Genomic DNA, 18410 nt, shown 5'->3' on the forward strand with positions numbered 1-18410 from the left:
AGAGTTCAACTGATATTGGCTCCTTATTGAAGCCTGGCAAATCTCTTTTCTCTGTCTGTCAGTTTTTTTGACGGTAGTGATAATGATGCCATTGCTCGTACTTCTCTTTTTGGAAGCTTGGGTACAACATGGGTGCCCAAGATATACTGCCAGGCTGTCTGCCGTCCACAGGAGGTGGCTGTATGTAGGTTTCTGAAATTGCAGTGTATTTCGGCCCTGTTTGGCTGGAAGATGCTGATAGATAATTCTTACAATATACTAAGGTAGAAGAAAGGTGTGGGTGGACTTTTAAGGGAGATTTATATATTTATAAATCAACCTATGTAAATTTGCACCAATGCATTTAAGTTCAGTTGAAAATTATCCCAGAAAAGCGACATGCATACTATTATCCTGCTATTTAGTGCACATAGGTTTGCAAAGAGAATTTACGTGCATACTTTTTAAAATAAAATGAGTTGTTAATCAAGATGACTCTGATCTTTACGCCATTTAAAAATCACAGCCTGGTACATGCATAGGTTTACTGCTCATACCATTTTCCATGTTTGGATATGCCCTTCTACTTCATTCTCACCTCAGTCTTTTATTGGGGATCATTGTTCCTTCTGGGAAGCAAAACTAATAACAAGATCTCTTGAGGCCTTTCTTTATTCGTGCAGCTTCCCCCGGCTCCTGTCCAGTTATCTCATTGGGGATGAGGCGTGTTTACCACCCATGCATGACTGAGCATCTGGGATGCATTTTTATTTTTTTCCCTCTGAGAGCCAGGAGCTCAGTTGACCGGCATTGCTACATCCAATAAGACCACAGACTTGGCTTCATTTTAAACTGAAAGGATGAAACGAAGGAGGATTGATTTGGCTTGTATTAGGCAAATTCTGGGAAGGTGTGAAACACATCAAACAACTGGTTATCAAGTTTAACTTTAAAATGGATCCAATTAATGTGTTGCCAGGGACACCAATGAAAGCAATTAGTATTCATGACAGTAAAATTATAGCTCGGATTTGGGTTGCAAGAAGAGGTTTAATAGCTGCATGTCAGAAACCACAGACTGCCCTTGATATGAGTGGCTGGATTAAAATATCACAGGATGGCCAGCACTGTGCCTGGCCATGCAGATGGTCCCTGGTTCAATCCCTGCGTCAGGTGTTTGCGAGAGGGGACATTGCAGAGAATGGGGAAGGAGTTGCGGTCGTTACTTAAGGTTGACTCCGGTTGGCTGGATTCAGGGCTCTTGATTGCAGGGTTTTGGAAGGAACCCAGGTGCGTGGCCTCTGGCCCTAGGGCTGTCCCTGCCTACGTGAGTATAATACTGATCGTTGCAGTATCAGACTGGGTATGGGGGAGAGGAGCATATAAAATGCAGGAAAAATCCCCAGGGAGTGCGGATGAAGGCTCGAGGTTCCAGGATTTCAGCCCTGATTTCATTGTGCTGGAGGTCCAAAGGAGCAAGAGGAAACACAAAGCCTGTGATCTTCAAGCTCATCTCTTATGTTGGATAAAATTAGATGCTTTTCTTTTCTAAGGAGACCTGGAGAGGCGGTGCTAACCTGTTTTGTCCTTTTATTCTCATCTGATCTGTCTCCCGGTAAGACTCTCCCTTTCTGTCCCCTTAACCCCCTTCACATCCCAGGACTTTTGGCAGCCATGAAAGAAGAGGCTTTGAACAACAAAATGTAGACATAACCCTTTCCCCCCCCCCCCACCTCCACCTCGACTCCAAAAGAAAACCCACCAGCAAAATGTAAGCAAGCTTATTGAGTTGAATGTAATTATTAAAAGCAGGTCTGTTCATTTGTTTATCCTCCACCCTTTGACAGAAATTCTCTTCCCAGTCCAAGTGATTTGCGGTTTATTTTTGGACGTTCAAGGTTCCTTTGGTGTTGGAGAGTTTGTGATTTTGACAGCCATGAAATGACTCTAAACAAGGCCCTGCTGCTGCCTGCTGTCAAATCTGTGAAGCACTTGAAGGGAAGCGATGATAGCGCCATGGAATGGCGTTGGAGAGGTTGCCATCTGCTGTCCATGCATGGCAAGTTTTTGTGTTTTGGTTTTTTTTTCCTTCTGTGGTCTTCTCTCTAGGCTGTGCTATTTTAGTTGTACATTAAACAGGAGCTGGAAAAGTAGAAACTGCAGAACTCGTGTCTTCTAAGACTAGCAGTTCCCAAATCTGGTCCAAGAGATCACCAACCAAGTCCGGTTGTCGTAGTAGTAATCGGACCATGCAAGTTAACCTGAACTTTAGACCAAATGCATGCAGCAAAATCTCCTGCAGACCTCCTGAAAACCAGTTTGGAGGGTGGGGGGGTTGAGGGAAATCTGAAGGATCGCCTTGGGGAACCTCTGTCCCGGGCCCCTAAGCTGCTTACAACCGTAATGGGCTCTGTCCGAGAGGGCGAGATCGTGCTCCCTTTTGGAATTTGCCCACGCTGTGCTGCTCTATAAACCGGTCGCCATCCATGGCACCGCGCATCCAGGGAGAGGAATAAAGGCACCGCTCAGGGGCCACAATCACAAGCGCCTGAAGCGGGGAAAATTCTGCGGCTACTTCTTTCACCTGAGGGCTCTGCACTAATAATAAAGCAAAGCTATGCAGGAAGTTGTGCTTTGCTTCTTGCCTAAGAAGCTCTCGCCCACAGAAATTTGCACCTGCGTTCTCTGCAGATTATTTTTTTTTTTGGACAAAATGTTTGGTTTTGGGATAAACAAAACTGTGTGTGTGTATTGTTCCATTCTTTGCCCTCCTCCAGCCTCCGACAATACCTCTGTGGCGTGCGGACAGAAGTACAAACGTGCATATGTTTATCCGCATACAGGGCGGGTTACATGGAAAGAGCCCGTTTCTGTGGTTAAAACTCTTTCATCCATGAAAATGCCTTTTGATTATTGCCCTCATAAGAACAAAAGATTTCCTATATAAGGTCAGTCCAAAGGCCCATCAAGCCCAGTATCCTGTTTCCAGCAGTGACCAATCCAGGTCATGAGCCTCTCACAGCATCTCAAAAGGTTGATAGGTTCCAAGCTGCTTATCCCAGGGATATGCTGTGGATTTCCCCAATTCCACCTTAAGAATGGCTTATGGACTTGTCAAAACCTTTTTTTAAAACCCAGCTACACTAAGAGCTTTTACCACAACCTTTGGCAATGAGTTCTAGAGCTTAATTATGCTTTGAATAAAAAAAAATATTTTCTCCTTTTTGTTTTAAATATACTATTACTTCATTGCATGGCTCCTAGTCTTTGTATGAATGTTTGTTGTAGGCATCCTGGAAACCAGAACTGCTTGTAGCTCTTTGGGACTACAGGTGACCATTCCTGCTCTGTATTTAAAGCAATACAAGGACACCTAGTTTGACTTTTCCATTATCTTCACAAGCATAGTATAATTTGGCAGTGTTTAAATTTGCAGGTTGTTGGTCCTTTTATTGGACCAACAATAAAAATGACCTTCTTGCACACAAGCATTTAAGACTGCAGGTTCCTCAAGTTTGCTGGCAAACATTCTCTAGAATGATTCGCTAGTGTCAGTCAGACGCTGCAGTTCTGTCACAGGCACAAGAGTTGTCGTAGCTCACTGCATTTGCTTCTCATCCCAAGTTAAGTGCTCAGCCCTTGTCTGTATCTCTACAATCTGAAATGGTTGTCTGAGTGTCTGAAGCTGTACTCAGGTAAGAGGATAGCATTCCCAGTTAATGCCATGGGCTTGCTTGGCACAAATGCAGAACCTATTGACATATGCTGGCAGTGCCCTTTGATTCCATTAGCATCCAGTTAAAATTCTAAAGATTTCTAAAGCTCTGGCATCATTGCTGTTCTACTAGTGGGAAGAGACGAGCAGACTTTCATTACAAAGGGAAGTGCAGCTCATTACTGAACTCATATCTTATGCCCATTGCTTGTATTTTGAAACATCGTCAACAAGCAAATATTTAATGTCCTTCTGGCATTAGAAGTTGCAGAGTACAGCTGAGACTTTCAGCCTGCTTGTGCGTCTGATTAAGTGCAGGAAGAATTGCCATGATAAATGGAGCGCAATGACAAACTCCTATTAAGAGGTGCTGTTGGCTTGCCCTTGGAATTTCAAACATCATCTTGACCATTGACGTTTTGGTTTTGGGGAGTTATAGCACAATTTGCAGGTAAACATTCTGCAGGCTCTCAGGCAGTAATTGTCAAAATTTGTCACCGTCTCTTAATTGCTGACGAATCGATCAATGGTTTGATACGTCCACCTTGCCCATGAAGAAGAGAAATGATTTGTTTCAAAGCAGCACTAAGGGGGCTGATTTATGAAAGTATCCCCCCCTCCCACACACACACACACACACACACACACACACACACTGTGTTGCAGGTAACATTAATGAAGAAAAACATTAGCTGTTCTTCTCATCTGTCAGGTCCACATTGATTCGTTCTACTAATTGGTGGCACACAGTGAAGAAAAACTACCAGTGCTGATATTGGGCACAAAACTCAAGAAGTGATTCCCATTTGTGTAGCTTCCCCAGTCCGCTAACCCTTAAAGAAAAATTGTCAAGTGAATTTGAAGTCCATGTGCATTGTTCTAATATCTTTTTAAATAGGTTGCTGATTATGCATTCCTGGGACACGATGTTTGCATCTATACCCTAATATGTATGCAACATGTCCATGGTATTGCTGTTCCCAATGATTCCCAAGCTGAAATGGATACTGCCAACTGGACTCTTGTACTATTTCAGAACTCCGGTCACAATCGGAAAAGCAAATACATTTACTTATCTGTTCTTCTGAACATATCTTTCAGATTTGACTCCTTTTGAATTTATAACAGATTTTATGATTTGCTTTCTTGAAACTCTGCTGTTTATATATTTATGGCACTGTGTGCACCAGTCACTGTAAATACCATGTTTGTTATCATGTATGATTTTAAAAGGGCCACGCACGAAACCCCTGTTATGTGCCAAAGTGCCAGGCCCTGCAAAAAGGGGCAGGCGGAGAGGGGGCGGGACATTGCCATTAGCTGCTCTCCTGGGGAAGCAAGTATTGGCAGCCGGCCGGCGCGCGGAGATTACTTATTTATTTTATTTATTTATATGCCACCTATCACAATTCCCAGGGAGCAGTAAGTATTAAAATAAAAACATTAAGGATAGGTAGGGTTAGGTTAGGGATCCAGGGAGGAAAGGGGAAGAGGTAGGAAGGGTAGGGATAGGAAAGTTCCTCCCATTCCGCTTCTTAACTGGAGCAGACTGGGAGGGAACTGGGGGAGGCCCGATTGCGTAGCCCGCACGTATTTTGCTAAAATTCCACCCCCCCCCCCCCATGCACACGAGTTGTGGGCTGCCCGCACATGCAAGCATGGATTTTAAAATCCGGCGTGCAAGTGTATGCGGCCATCGGATTTATAACATGTGCGCTCCGGCGCACATGTTATAAAATCGGCACTTCCATGTGCGCGCGCTGGGAAACGTGTACTCAGGTCTTAAAATCGACCCGTTGTTGACCATGGTGACTGTTTTAGACATCTACCAAATTTGTAGAGCCTTTTTGACAAGAATATCCCTCAGTCTGCACTGATGTTTAAAAAATAAATAAATACAACCCAACCTTTGGATTTCTGTATACAATTTAAAAGTATTGATTTCATGAGTACTGAAAGAAATAATTAAGTAATTCAGTATCACTTTACTGTTCCAGGTTGTGAGCTTTGCCAGTTTGAAGTTTGACACATCTTACGACTGGATGGTGTTGTGTGTCCTCTGGTGCTCGGTTGTCCAGTCTCTTCTACTTCCCATGTTCCTTTGGGCCTGTGACCGCTACAGAGCTGATGTGAAGGCAGTCTGGGAAAAGTGTGTTGCAATCATGTCCAATGATGACATGGATGATGGTAAGAAATGAAGCTCTTGTGTGCCGTGGGCGAGTTCCATAGCAGGCAAGGTTGTCTTATCTTTTTTGGCCAAGTGCCATCAGCTCTATAGAAGCTGCAATGCTTGGATCCAAGAAAATTCAAAAGAAGATCAAATAGGTTGATCTGAATAGAAATTGCCATGGAATATCTGGGTTATAAATGTAGCGTGGAATGACTATTGTCATGTACTTGGCTGAAGTCACCTTGCACTTTTTCTTATTTCCGTTATTTTGTTCTAAATATGGCTATCAATCCTGCAGATAACAGCCCAGATGGTGGAATTCACTCTGATTTGATGTACGAAAGACCATACGACTATAATTATGGAGGGGATCTTATAGCGATGGATCACATTACAAAGTACGATTTTTCAGCACTGGAAAGAGGAGTCCCACAGGTCTATCCCTTGAGGGAAATACCAGAGGACAAAATGCAGTATCTCCAGGTAATGCATCCAGGTTCTTTCTCCCCTTTCCCTAATCAATTTCATGGGTTTACTGTGAAGAATAAGCTAATTATTAAAGATAGTACATTATCTACACACAATTTTATTTTAAAAAAGGAGAAAGATACTACTGATCACTATGGGGCAGATTTTCAATGGGGTACGCGCGTAAGATACGCATGTAACCCCCGAAAACCTGCCCCAAGCTCCCCCTGCGTGCGCCGAGCCTACGTTGAATAGGCTCGGTGGCGTGCGCAAGCCCTGGGACGCGCGTCAGGGGGCGTGTCGTGGCGGCGCGTCATCCGGGGATGTGGTTCCGGCCCAGGGGCGTTTCGGGGGCATGGCCGAGGCCTTCGAAACTGCTCCTGGGCCGGGGAATCGCGCACCGGCGGCCGGCCCGGTGCGCGCAAGTTACGCCTGCCTCAGGCAGGCGTAACTTTGCCAACAAAGGTAGGGGGGGTTTAGATAGGGCCGGGGGGGGGGGGGTTAGGTAGGGGAAGGGAGGGGAAGGTGTGGAAGGTGGAAGGAAAGATCCCTCCGAGGCCGCTCCGATTTCGGAGCGGCCTCGGAGGGAACGGGCGCAGGCTGCCGATTTTGCGCAGCCTTGTGCCCGCTGACCCTGGACTTTAAAAGATATGTGCGGCTACGCACGTATCTATTAAAATCCAGAGTACTTTTGTTTGCGTGGGCGCAGTTTTTTAAAATCTACCCCAATATTTTTAGTATGTAATAAATAGATCTTAGTATATATAATTCAATGTACTATGTGTAACATAATATAACATAGGTTACCGCTTGTATTTTGGGCTAATTTTGTAACATTGTGCGTAAACTAGTGGCATATGTGCAGTTGTGCACCTCTCTCCTATGAGCATGAAATTGCACATAATACAGCGTGTATGCGCACAATCTTACACATAATACAGTGTGTATGTACACACATAATACAGTGTGTTTGCATACAATCTTACACATAATACAGCGTGTATGCGCGCAATCTTACACATAATGCAGCGTGTATGCGCACAATCTTACACATAATACAGTGTGTATGCACACAATCTTACACATGTAGCAGTCATGCAATTTTTTAAGGGCTCCACTTTACCCACAGAACTTTCCTTGAAAATTACCTTCTCTATATTTTTGTATCTTTGTTGTTCATTGGACACATTTGTGGAAAGGTAGAGTATAAACAATGCATATATAAATACATTAACATTCACAGAAAAGATGCTCATCAAAATAGATTTGAATTCTGACTCCTTGAATTCTGGGCAAGTCTTTGTTTATTGTTAGCTCACAGTCCAACTTCCTGCTGATATTTATAATCAAAATTGATTGTCGTCATTGACCCATCTGGCTCGGTTTAATGGCTTTCAAACTGAGATCTCATTAGTGTCTTGGAAAAGCTTGAGTAAAAAAAATAAATATAATAATAAAGGCCTTGATCATATCGTATATTCTCCTTCTCTATGGACCACCATCGTCTAAACCCTCCCTGAAAGAAATTACATGGGTGATGGGGAGGAGTTTAGCTCCAGAATCCAAGATCACAGTCTTTTGGGACAAACGAGCTGACACCTGTACAACAGCAGTCCTCAAGGTCCTAATTTCGAGGCCTTAAGCCACCCAAGCAGGTTTGGTTTTCAGGATAAGTCACAGTCTCTAGTCTGGGGTTAATTTGCACACTATTCATTGGGGTCTAGCCTCCTACCCCCAGCAAAAAATTAAGATCCTTCAAGGAACACCAAAGTAAACCTTGTTAATATTTGTTACAACAGCCAAATTTTTTTTGCTTTGCGGGTGGTGGGGCCAGGGGTCTGGCACCATGGGTCTTCATATGCAGCTACCCGGGGAATCGTTCCCACTGTTGCATACCCTCCTCCCAACTCACTTAGCTTGGTCATCACAACCACAGTCCTCGGCCGGGAGTCCATGCACCGGGGGCTCCTCCCAGAACCCTGCAATCACGGCCTCCTCAATGTGGCCAGTGGGTGTGAACGTTTTGTCATGACTGCACGCCCTCTTTCCTAGGGAATGTGAACGCCACCTATGCAGCATCCCCAGAGCCAGCCAACCCGAGGAGCACATGACCTGACCCGGGAATCAAATCCAGGTCCTCTGCATAGCAGCCCCGCCACTGGGATGGCCCCCAGATATTATTTTACAATGAAGAGGGATAAATGAAGCCATATAAAAATGTATTTTGATGCTCCCTTTTTATATTTTCCTGGTGAAAAAGTCCCAACGCTTTATTCTGTTTGTATATTATTTTTTTTTTTTAGTATACTTGGTTATAGTGCTGAGCAAAATGAAGGATGGGCGGCTCTGAAGAATAAAACAGAGTACAAGTAACAATTCATTTATTTGGAAGTTTTCAGACATGAGACTGAATGCAATGCTTCCTGCATTCTGAGTGGAGAAAGATCGGTCATTGCTGGACCTGCCATGGAATGACCGATTTTTTTTTTTTCCCCTTCCCCCAAGAGCCAAACCCATTTGCACTCTCGTCGCTCTTCTTCGTCCTGGGCGAAGGGTTTGCCGTTACCTGCCAAATAAATATAAAATAAATAAAGTTGGAAGACAAGGGGCCACTGTCAGCACTAAATCCTTCTAGAAGCTGTTGGCGTTTGTGTTGGTGCTTGGACCTCCTTTTTGGATTTCCTGATGTCTTTAAAGAAAGGAATTTAATTAATGCGAAAGAGGATGAGGCCAGAGTGCAACCACGGCCAAACATGTTCATCACACTTTTGTGTAATTTTTTTTAAATTAAACGTCCATTTTCTTTGTGTCTTAGGTCTTTACTCTTTTTTTTTATACAGAAGTGGAAGTCCAAATTAATAGCCACTGGATTTCTTTTGGTATCTGGTGTGTGCATGCCTCTTTCCTGTTTGCCTTAATATGTTTGTTTCATTCACCAAGAATTGGAAACCTCTTATGGAAGTCTACACAAATCATGTTACTCTTAGCCTTTAATATATTATTCAGGTCATGAAATGTTGTAGAAGCCCTTTAATGATATTTCTTGTTTCAGTCCTTACTAAACACCACTCAGCTTCACAAGAATGTGTGCTGGCTCTTAATTAGCATCATGCCGTAGCCCTTAGATATCATTTTTTTTTAGTTGTCTTAAGCATAGAACCAGCAGGTATGGTTTATCAGCTCTACTATTTTCACTTTACTGCAATACTGGGCAGACCCCACTTGTTCCCAGCTCACTTCCCTGCCGCTAATGAATCTTCTGTGCTTGCACTACGTGTTCTAGAAATCCCCTATAGCCTCTGTTGGTAGTTTCTTCCTTGTTTCCTCTGCTCTTTCTGTGAAAAAAATGCTCTCTTACCATATTTCTGGGTCTACCACCTCATGTCTCGTTGTTCCAGAACTTCCTCGCCACCAAAAACTGCTGCCATCTTCTGCGTACTTGTACCTTAAGTGTATTTGAATGTCTCTATCCCCCCATTTTTCCTTTTCTTCCATGCAATTACATGCTTAGGTCCTTGAAACTCTTCTCTAAAGGCTTCTGGTTCAGACTCTGCACCATTTTGATGGCCATCCTCTTTGTTGCCTATCTTCTCTCTTAATTCTTCTAGAGATACTGTTATGTTATGCTTTGACTCCTGAGGAGGGAGGAATTAGCAACTGTTATGATCTACTCCTCAAGAAGGGAGGAGTTAGCAATCTGTAATGAATCTGCTCCTGTGGAAGGAGGAGGTAGCAATCTGATATGCTTAGCTCCTGTAGAGGGAGTAGTAAAGAATCTGTTAAGGTATAGACTGCGGAGTAGCAATCTGTTATGAATCTGTTGCTGAAGACTCCTGATGGAGAAGGAGTAGCAATCTGTTACCAGCGGAGTGCTTGAGAGGGCACCCAGCAGTAGAGGAATGTAGATAGGTGGATCCTTTGGCCGATGGCAGATGACTGTGCCCCCAGGAGGCTATCCTGAGAGGGACCACCAGCTAGGCTTGAGTACGGAGACAGACACAGATAATTCTTTTATTAGACAGGTTAGTAGAACCACCAGAGGTGGCAGTAGTGAGCTGATATGCCCGGCAGGGCTGAAATCCCTCCCGTACTGGAACAGCGATCCCAGGGTTGCTGAGCTGTAGAGAAACTATAGATAGTGAGTAGACAGGGTATGCTGTGTTCATAGCCAGAACTGGATGACAAAACTCACATAAGGTCTTTAGGAAGCTCAGAAGCTGGAAAGGGTTAGGCCCTCGAGGAGCGAGTACCTGGTTCCAGGGAAAGCTCTGAGAGAGCGATGGTAACTCACAAATGTCTGTATCTGCGATAGCTTCCAGGCAGTAGAGAATCTTCAGAGTGTTCAGGAACATGGGCCCTCGAGGAGCGAGTACCGGTTCCTATCAGCAATCTGAAATAAAGAAAAGAGAGCAAGGCCCCCGAAGAGTGGGTACCCCTGGTAAGTCCGAGGTGGCAAAGTAGCTTGGGAGTAAAGCTGAAGCAATCCCCCTTTGCTAACTCGATTCGTTTAGTGAATACTGAGACCTTTATATTGGAAGCGGATGACGTCATCTCAGGGGACGCCCCCGAGGTTCGCGCCCTTGCTGGTACATCAATCGGAGCGCGCGCGCGCCCTACTTCATCAGGAACATGGCAGATCCATAGCGTCGAGCTGGTGCGGGGACGCCGGAGGGAGACGGCAAGAAGACGCTGTGGCAGCTAACCGTCCATCAAGCCCGGAGGGAGTCACCACAGAGGTAAAGAGGGCGGGGTGAAGGCATCGAGCAGCAACAGATACAGCTTCCAGAATGGGACCCAATATTGCACATAAAATCTCACCAAAGATCTGTACAAAAGTATCACCACCTCTTTCTTTCTGTGCAGCCAAGCATTCCCCTGGCTCCCCACTAATTTTTCTGTCTATTTAATGATCTTGAGATGAACCCCAGGTCTCATTACTTTTTGGTGATTACCAGTATCTCATAATCCATAAAATAATGGTCCCCTATGTTTCCTCAACCGAAATGCATGATTATGCACTTTGCACTAAATTTTAGCTGATTGTTATGACAAAAAAAAAACATGCATAAGATATCGTGATCCCTCTGGTGTGCCTTTGTTAGCTGTTCCAGGTTTATTCCCCTGACTTGTCCATAGCCAGCTGTTTTTGTCACAGCTATTATTTCCTATCCAATGTCTATCAATTCATAAGCAGCCCTCTCAATCTTATGGCCGGTTTCTTTATCTTTGTTGTGGATGCCTGGGTGAGGCTTGCAGGTAGAAGGTTTGACTTCTCACTTTCGGTAAGGAAAAGCACAAGAATTACCCCCTCTTCTTCTGAGTAGTACCATCCCTTTTAAAGGTAAGAGCATGGCTAAGGTCATGGAATCTGGGGCCTCCCATTCCACCAGGTTTTGACCAAAAGGCCATACTTGTCTCAGCAGCGAGACCTTTTTCCTTCTTGCCTTTTCTATCTCTCCCCTTCTAGGGATAAATTAGGACGCTCTCCATGGTGCTGGCTTCTTAGTTCAAGCTCCTCTTCTCCTTACTGTCACCCTTTTCCTCTCTGCCAGATGCAAAGTAGGTCACACAATTGCACTCGATCATACTTCAAGCTATTTAAGGCCTTTCCTCATTTTTTTCCCCCACTTCCACTGATGTCATCTCTGTCTCACAAAAGATTTTTTGCCATTGTTTTCCATCAGTCCTAAATGGCTCCATAATCCATAAAGAACTCTATAGGCAGGTAAAGACAATGCAGTATGTTTCCTGAATTGCAGTAACCCAGCCCAAAATGACTACATTGCATGAAGGGCAAGCATATTATCCTTCAGACCCAGGTATACAAGCAACTGTACCCATGGTATTGGTGGAAAAGAGAACAGCAAAAACGCTACCAACTACTGAACAGAGTATTACTGAATGCACTGAAAAGGTAGTCTTAAACCGTCTTAATACAGGAATATGAAAATTAACTTCATTAAAAGAAATGAAATATATATATCCCATGTGGATCCCAAGAAGCTTGGAGTTTTTCCATTAAAAGCTATATTGCTTAGATTGAAGATCCTGTAGAAAGACATTAAAACGTTTGCTTCTGCACTCAGAGTTGAGAATTGAACTACTAGGTAGGGATCTGCATCCGTTTAAAATGAATATGGAATCCAAATCAAGGGGATTCGTTTTGACTTTTCAAAATTGAATACGAATAGCCACTCCCCAAAACATTTTCAGGTTCTTTTGTTTCCTAAATAATGCACACTATTTGCAAATAATGCATGCTGTTTTACAAAATAAATTTTAAAAAATGCAGAACAAATTTAAAAAATTCTTAAAATGAAAAAAATGAATTTACAAAAATGTTCTGAAAATGAATGAATGAACCAAAATTAAAATTATTTCTGTGCAAATCCCAACTACTGGGTGTCTGAACATGAAAGCTTATTGTCTTGCTATTGTGGTGATTATGGACGTCATACTTGTAAGGTCAAAGGGAAAAAGGCTTCTTTTAAATGTTTAATTTTAATCCAACACCAACCCATAATTCATGAATATTTGTTTGGTTTTATTTTTTTTTTCACATGAGCTCATAACTAGTGGAGTCCGCAGAAATGAATTAACAGCCCCAAGCATTACCTCTCAAGCACCCATAAAGTTTAAGGTTGTTACTGCTTATGCCATCAACATTTTTTTTTTCTTCTTGGAGAATGATCTGGTGTAACTTTGCTCAAAAAAAAAGTCTTCTCTTACAATTAGTCCTTGATTTAAAGTATCGGTATTTAAATTAAGAATTTTAAATCTATATCCTGCAAATTTTCTGGATCATTCCTGATGCAGGTAACGTGTCTCTGAGTTCCAAGACCGTTATCGTTGATTACTCTATGGAAGAGTTGAGAGGTATGCGCCCAGGCTGAATTTACTGAATGAGGTTTATGTTTGGCTTTCTTTTCCCTCTGTTGTGTAGGTCCCTCCTACAAGGCGCTACTCACATGATGAAACGGATATCTGGATGGCAGGCCAGATTCCAGTCTTTCTTCATAGCTGGGGGTCAATGGAGGACATGGCGGCCCTACCTTTCTTCAGTTTGCCAAGGCAGGAGAAGAGGAGAGGCAGCTTGATGTCATACCATGAGGACAGTGCCTCCTATCGTAAGAGACGGAGGTCTGCGGAGAGCATCATTTCGCTCAAACAGCTTGCACTGGAGGATCTCTGCAAGGAAGACTGCAAGTGTTTCAGCAGGGAGGAGATAGTCAGTTTTATTGACGAGTCGCCACATCCCAGCCCAAGCAAGAGCTCTGCGAGGTCGTCTTCCATCTCCCTTATCCCGGACCCTTTCCAGCGCCAGGTGGCGACCCTCTCGCACTTCCCTCTGACAGACTTTGAACGGGAGCCTCAGGCCTTGCGCAGGTTCCCCGCCCAGGGGAAAGGATGCACGCTCACTGTGCCCGGGCCTCACAGGGCTCAGGATGATCACAGACGCTTTTATACAGAGGGCCACAGGGGGACTCGCAGTGGTCAGAAACAGACTGAGGCGTCAGAAACTAAAGCTCTGGATGAGCTGGCAGCTGGAAGTAGCTGCTCGGAGTCTGGTGGGTATGGGACAGATCTGAGCGCCACCTGGGGAGACCGAGAAAACCTGAGAAAAGTTGAAAGCAAAGGAAGCACAAACAGTTTTTTAAGTTCTCCTTCTGCATCCTCTGGATATATAACTTTTCATTCAGATTCTATTGGATCAACATCTTAGGAAGAAGTGTTCAACTCAAGAAACAAACAGTTCCTTTTTTTCTTTAAGTTGGGGAGAAAGGGGGTTTCTGGAGATAGGTGGAGTAAGAGATGAGACAAATTGCAAAGCTTTTTTAAGTATTTGAAGCTGATAAAGCACCAAAGAAATAATGTTTCCAGACATACAAAATAAACCTTTTAAATTAGTATATCTGAAAACTCTGTCAAAATTCAAACTTGAGAAGAGCTCGGTTAGTTCTTCCTAAATATTTCCTCATAAAGATCTAAATGTAGTAAGAAATATATATATATTGTCCAACAAAAACAGAGCAACAGGGGGGGGAAAAAAAAGCCTGCTAAATTTGAGATCTGCTATTTCACTAAAACTCCTGCATTCTATACAATGTTATTTGGGATTTGTGTTCCAAAAGCGCACATTCTCTCCAGAACTTCAACCGTACAACCTTCAGATGCGTGCAAATATCTTGGCAGGACTGGAGCCAAACCCAGCCCTACTCCCATCCCCGCAGAAGCCAGCACAAGTATCTTTCTTTCTAGCATGAGAAAAATGCAGAGCAGGGGGGGATATGACCAGATATTTGTCTGTTTTATTGGACTCAGGAATTTCTCAGAAAAGAGGCAGAGATTATTACCAGCAACAGATACGTTGATTATTACCCCACAATTCACTCCATAGGCTTTTTTTTTTTTTTGTTAAAGGAAGACATATAAATGTCTGCAATATGATTACATAGAGCAAAGAACAGTCTTTTTGCAGAGAGGATGTGACCTACTGTAACCTTATAAGAAAATGATTGCATTAGCACGGGGCTTCAGAAGCATGTTCAGGAGACCCCACAGCCAGCTGGGTTTCCAGGATATCCACAATGAATATGCATGGGATACATTTGCATACCACGGATATCCACAGTGAACAATCTCATGATTGTTCACTGTGGATATCCTGAAAACCTGAGAGGTCCCCAGGACAGGTTTGGAAAGCCCTGTGATAGCACATGAGCAAGGCTTCTACTGTTCGTCCACCAACCATCAAGATTCCGTCCCCACATCTGGCCCACACACACAGGCATTAGGGGGTAGAGGAGCCAATAACTGAGAGGGTATTTCAGACCATGGGAGGCTTTTTTGAATTTCAGTAGGGCGAGAGAAAGTTGGAGGAGAATCGCTGCATTCTGGGTGTGGGCGTAAAAGCTGTGGGGAGGGGGTTGATATGTCTAATGCATAGTCCATATTTATTAATTATGAACCTTGCAGTCAGAGTTCATGTTTAAGGTATAATGAGAAGCTTATTATGTGGGCAGTGTAAACAGTTCCCCTTTTTAAATAAAGTTCATAAAAGTAAATTGCTAAAAAAAAAAAAAAAAACTTTCACAAAAATATATTTGGGCATACTATAAAATCACCATTTTTGGGTGTGAAAGCTATAAAATACCGCTGTGGCATTCAATTATGGTTCATGCCCATGATCATAAGCTCCACCCACAATCTGGGTGTGGCATATTGAGCCCCAATTATAGAACTCATTAACACAATCCCAGAAAATTAAGATATTCTGATTGTGCCTCTTCCTCTTCCTCCCTTCTCCACCTTGCCCCATCACCACCACCACACATACCCAGATCAGGATTCCTTAGCCCATCTTTGCAATAAAGGCCAGTAACCCTGTCATAAGGTATTGAACACTGAAAGACAGGTTAATTTATCCTTTTGTGTACTTTTAAAATTAACAATGCACAGAAATATAAAATAGCTGAACAACATGTTTCAACATTGACCGTATTTATTCATGCATTTCCTTTATAAATTTCAACCCAATGGACAGATGCTTGATCAGCTTGTCAAAAGATTTTCTCCTGGAGCTAACAGCGGCTATGTTACCCCCCCCCCCCCCCCGGAACAAAGAATATACACAGTATCAATCCTTGAGAGCAACAGGAAGGTCCTTTGATTTACAGAACACAGTGAAGTGAATTTTCAAAGGAAATACACAAGTAAAAAGAGCATATTCCATATCATAGCAATTTTCGGACGTTCATTTACATGTGTAAAGTCCATTTACGCTCGTAAAACATTTTGAAAATTCAGCCCTATGGCATGAATTTTATCAAAGGAGTTACCCACGTAAAAGTAGCAATTTTCAAAAGCCCATTTAAGCATTTATTCTTGTGCAACCTTTTGAAAATTACCTCCATTGTTTCTAGACACAGTCTTGACCATGAAAGCAAATATCTTTGAAAGTTTATTTAAAGAATGTAGGCCTGGATTTTCTAAAATTGCAGGCCTTAGTGAATTGCGTGGTACCGGGGGGGCAGGGGGGCGGGCCTGCGAAAGCCGGCAGCGATCGCACCACCGCAGTGCTATCGCTGCCGGCTTTCGCAAACCAATAGCACCACCGTGAAAGGTGATGCTATTGGGCGCGTTACTGGCGGCAATAAGGGACCTTACCTTTTCGCCGTCAGCGATGTCTTCGCCGCGTCCGCCCCAGTGCTGCCCCGACTCCTCCCCTTCCGGTGCTGACTCCGCCCCGATCTAGCTATTGCACACGAAATTTCTTCTTTTAGTTTTTCCATTTCTGCTAATCTTATGGGCCATAAAAGGATGGAGCAAACTTGTAGAGAATTCCTTTGCAACAGCAGATTTACATTTCAGGCATTCAGTGTTTAGAACTGAGGAAATTTATCCCCAGCCATTTTATCATTCAAATGTTGTTGGTTTTTTGTTTTGTTTTTTTCATTTCTAATCCTAAAATTCAAAATAAAATAAAACTAGTAAGGAAACAAAATGTGCACGTATCAAAATGCCCAAGCACAAAGCATTCAGGTAAGGCCAAAACGTGGGAGAATGTTTCATAGTAACATAGTAGATGATGAGTGATACAGACCAAAATGGTCCATCCAGTCTGCACGGACATGCACCTGTCAAAATTCAGGGCATTCAGTTGGAAGGAAAAACTGATTGCCTAACCTATTCTCTGGGGACGAGGTCTGAAACTGAAAGCATGTGACACTGAAGGTGTAAGTTACACCGAAAAATGTGCACACGCATATTGGATATACACAAGAGTGACTTATCTATCACAAGTTTGAAACTTGTGGCCAGTTCAGCCCATTGTCAAGGCGTCCACCTCCATTCCTGACTGTTCGCACGTCTCTCATAAACATTCAAAATTCAGTTCATGCAGCGGCAGTTGTAAGGCTCCAGTAAGACTTCATAAATTGCAAAAATTGTACTCTTTCCTTGTAGAATGACGCATTAGCATCCTATAATGTTGCGATAACCTTTTGTTGTGGGTTTTTTGGCCTGGGAAATTTATTTTAATTTCTGTTAATATAAGTGTGGGTTCTGGTTCTATGACGTGTATTTTTTGAGTTCAGTTTTATTTCAACTAGGTCGCAACATTCAGAACTCTCACAATAATGTCATGAAGGGTCAGGTTGGGTTCTTTCATAAAATCCCAGTATTTTGCTTGCTTAATGAAGAACTAACAACATTTCCATCGCTAGCAGTCTTCCCCCTTCTCCATCCCTTTTCCCTTTTAAATTTCCCTTCCATAGTCCAAGGACTGGAGGGATGTCTCCTCCAAGCTGACAACTCCGTGCTGCTCTTTATGGCCTGCATGGGTTGCCAGAGCAGTGGCAGCTGCTGCCTTGGCGCCCTGCTCGCCCTCTTCAGGGCTGAGTGGGTCACCTGCGTGGAGTGCCCGGTGTCCAGCCAGGCCCAGCAGACGGCAGGATCAGGATCCTGGGGACCGGCCCGAGCACAGGAACGTTTTGCTGCTTGGCATGCAGTGTTTTACAGCTGATGTATAAGAGACCCAAAATTAAAGCCTCCAAGAAGAGCAGAAGCCAAAAACTCTAAAAAAAAAAAAAAAAAAAAAAAAAGAAAGAGGGCAAACAAGAGCCTTAAATAAATAACACAACACTCTCAGGCTGAAATATATACACCAGGCAATGGGGAGTCCTACAGTAAGGATTATGTAGTCTGAATTTCCTCTGTAGATTGAGTGCACTGTGTAGGTTTTCATACAGGGACTGGCAATAGATTCTCAATTCTCTTCATCCCTGCACCCGGCTTCCGTGATGAAATAATGCAACCTTATTTGCTGATATATGTTTTAGAACAATGTGCAGACAATATCTGGTTTCGAAATAAGCATGTTTCCTGCATGGCAGCAGCAGCAGGAAGACACAATTACAACATGCATGTTGTTGATCCTAAATTCTATATTTTGTATATCTCCTCAAATGACAAAGAAAACATGGTGGTACTTAATACATCTTGGCCGTAATGGATTTGCAAATTTAACTGCATGATGTCCTTAAAGAACAGCCTACATTTCATGGGTTTAATTTTAGT

General features: G+C 43.2%; 1 protein-coding gene across 2 annotated transcripts in view; it reads left to right on the top strand.

Moving 5' to 3' along the window:
* The window catches only part of GPR153 (G protein-coupled receptor 153), a 67475-nt gene extending 52009 nt beyond the window's left edge, over positions 1–15466 (top strand). For both annotated transcript variants that reach the window (XM_029578375.1, XM_029578376.1), the window contains exons 4-6: positions 5692–5881; positions 6163–6347; positions 13276–15466. In XM_029578375.1, the coding sequence (XP_029434235.1) occupies positions 5692–5881; positions 6163–6347; positions 13276–14055 (1155 nt within the window). In that variant the 3' untranslated portion in view covers positions 14056–15466. The remainder of the gene's footprint in view (positions 1–5691; positions 5882–6162; positions 6348–13275) is intronic.
* Positions 15467–18410: the final 2944 nt, after the last annotated feature.

This window comes from Rhinatrema bivittatum, chromosome 15 (genome assembly GCF_901001135.1).
Source record: "Rhinatrema bivittatum chromosome 15, aRhiBiv1.1, whole genome shotgun sequence".
Lineage (NCBI taxonomy): Eukaryota > Metazoa > Chordata > Amphibia > Gymnophiona > Rhinatrematidae > Rhinatrema > Rhinatrema bivittatum.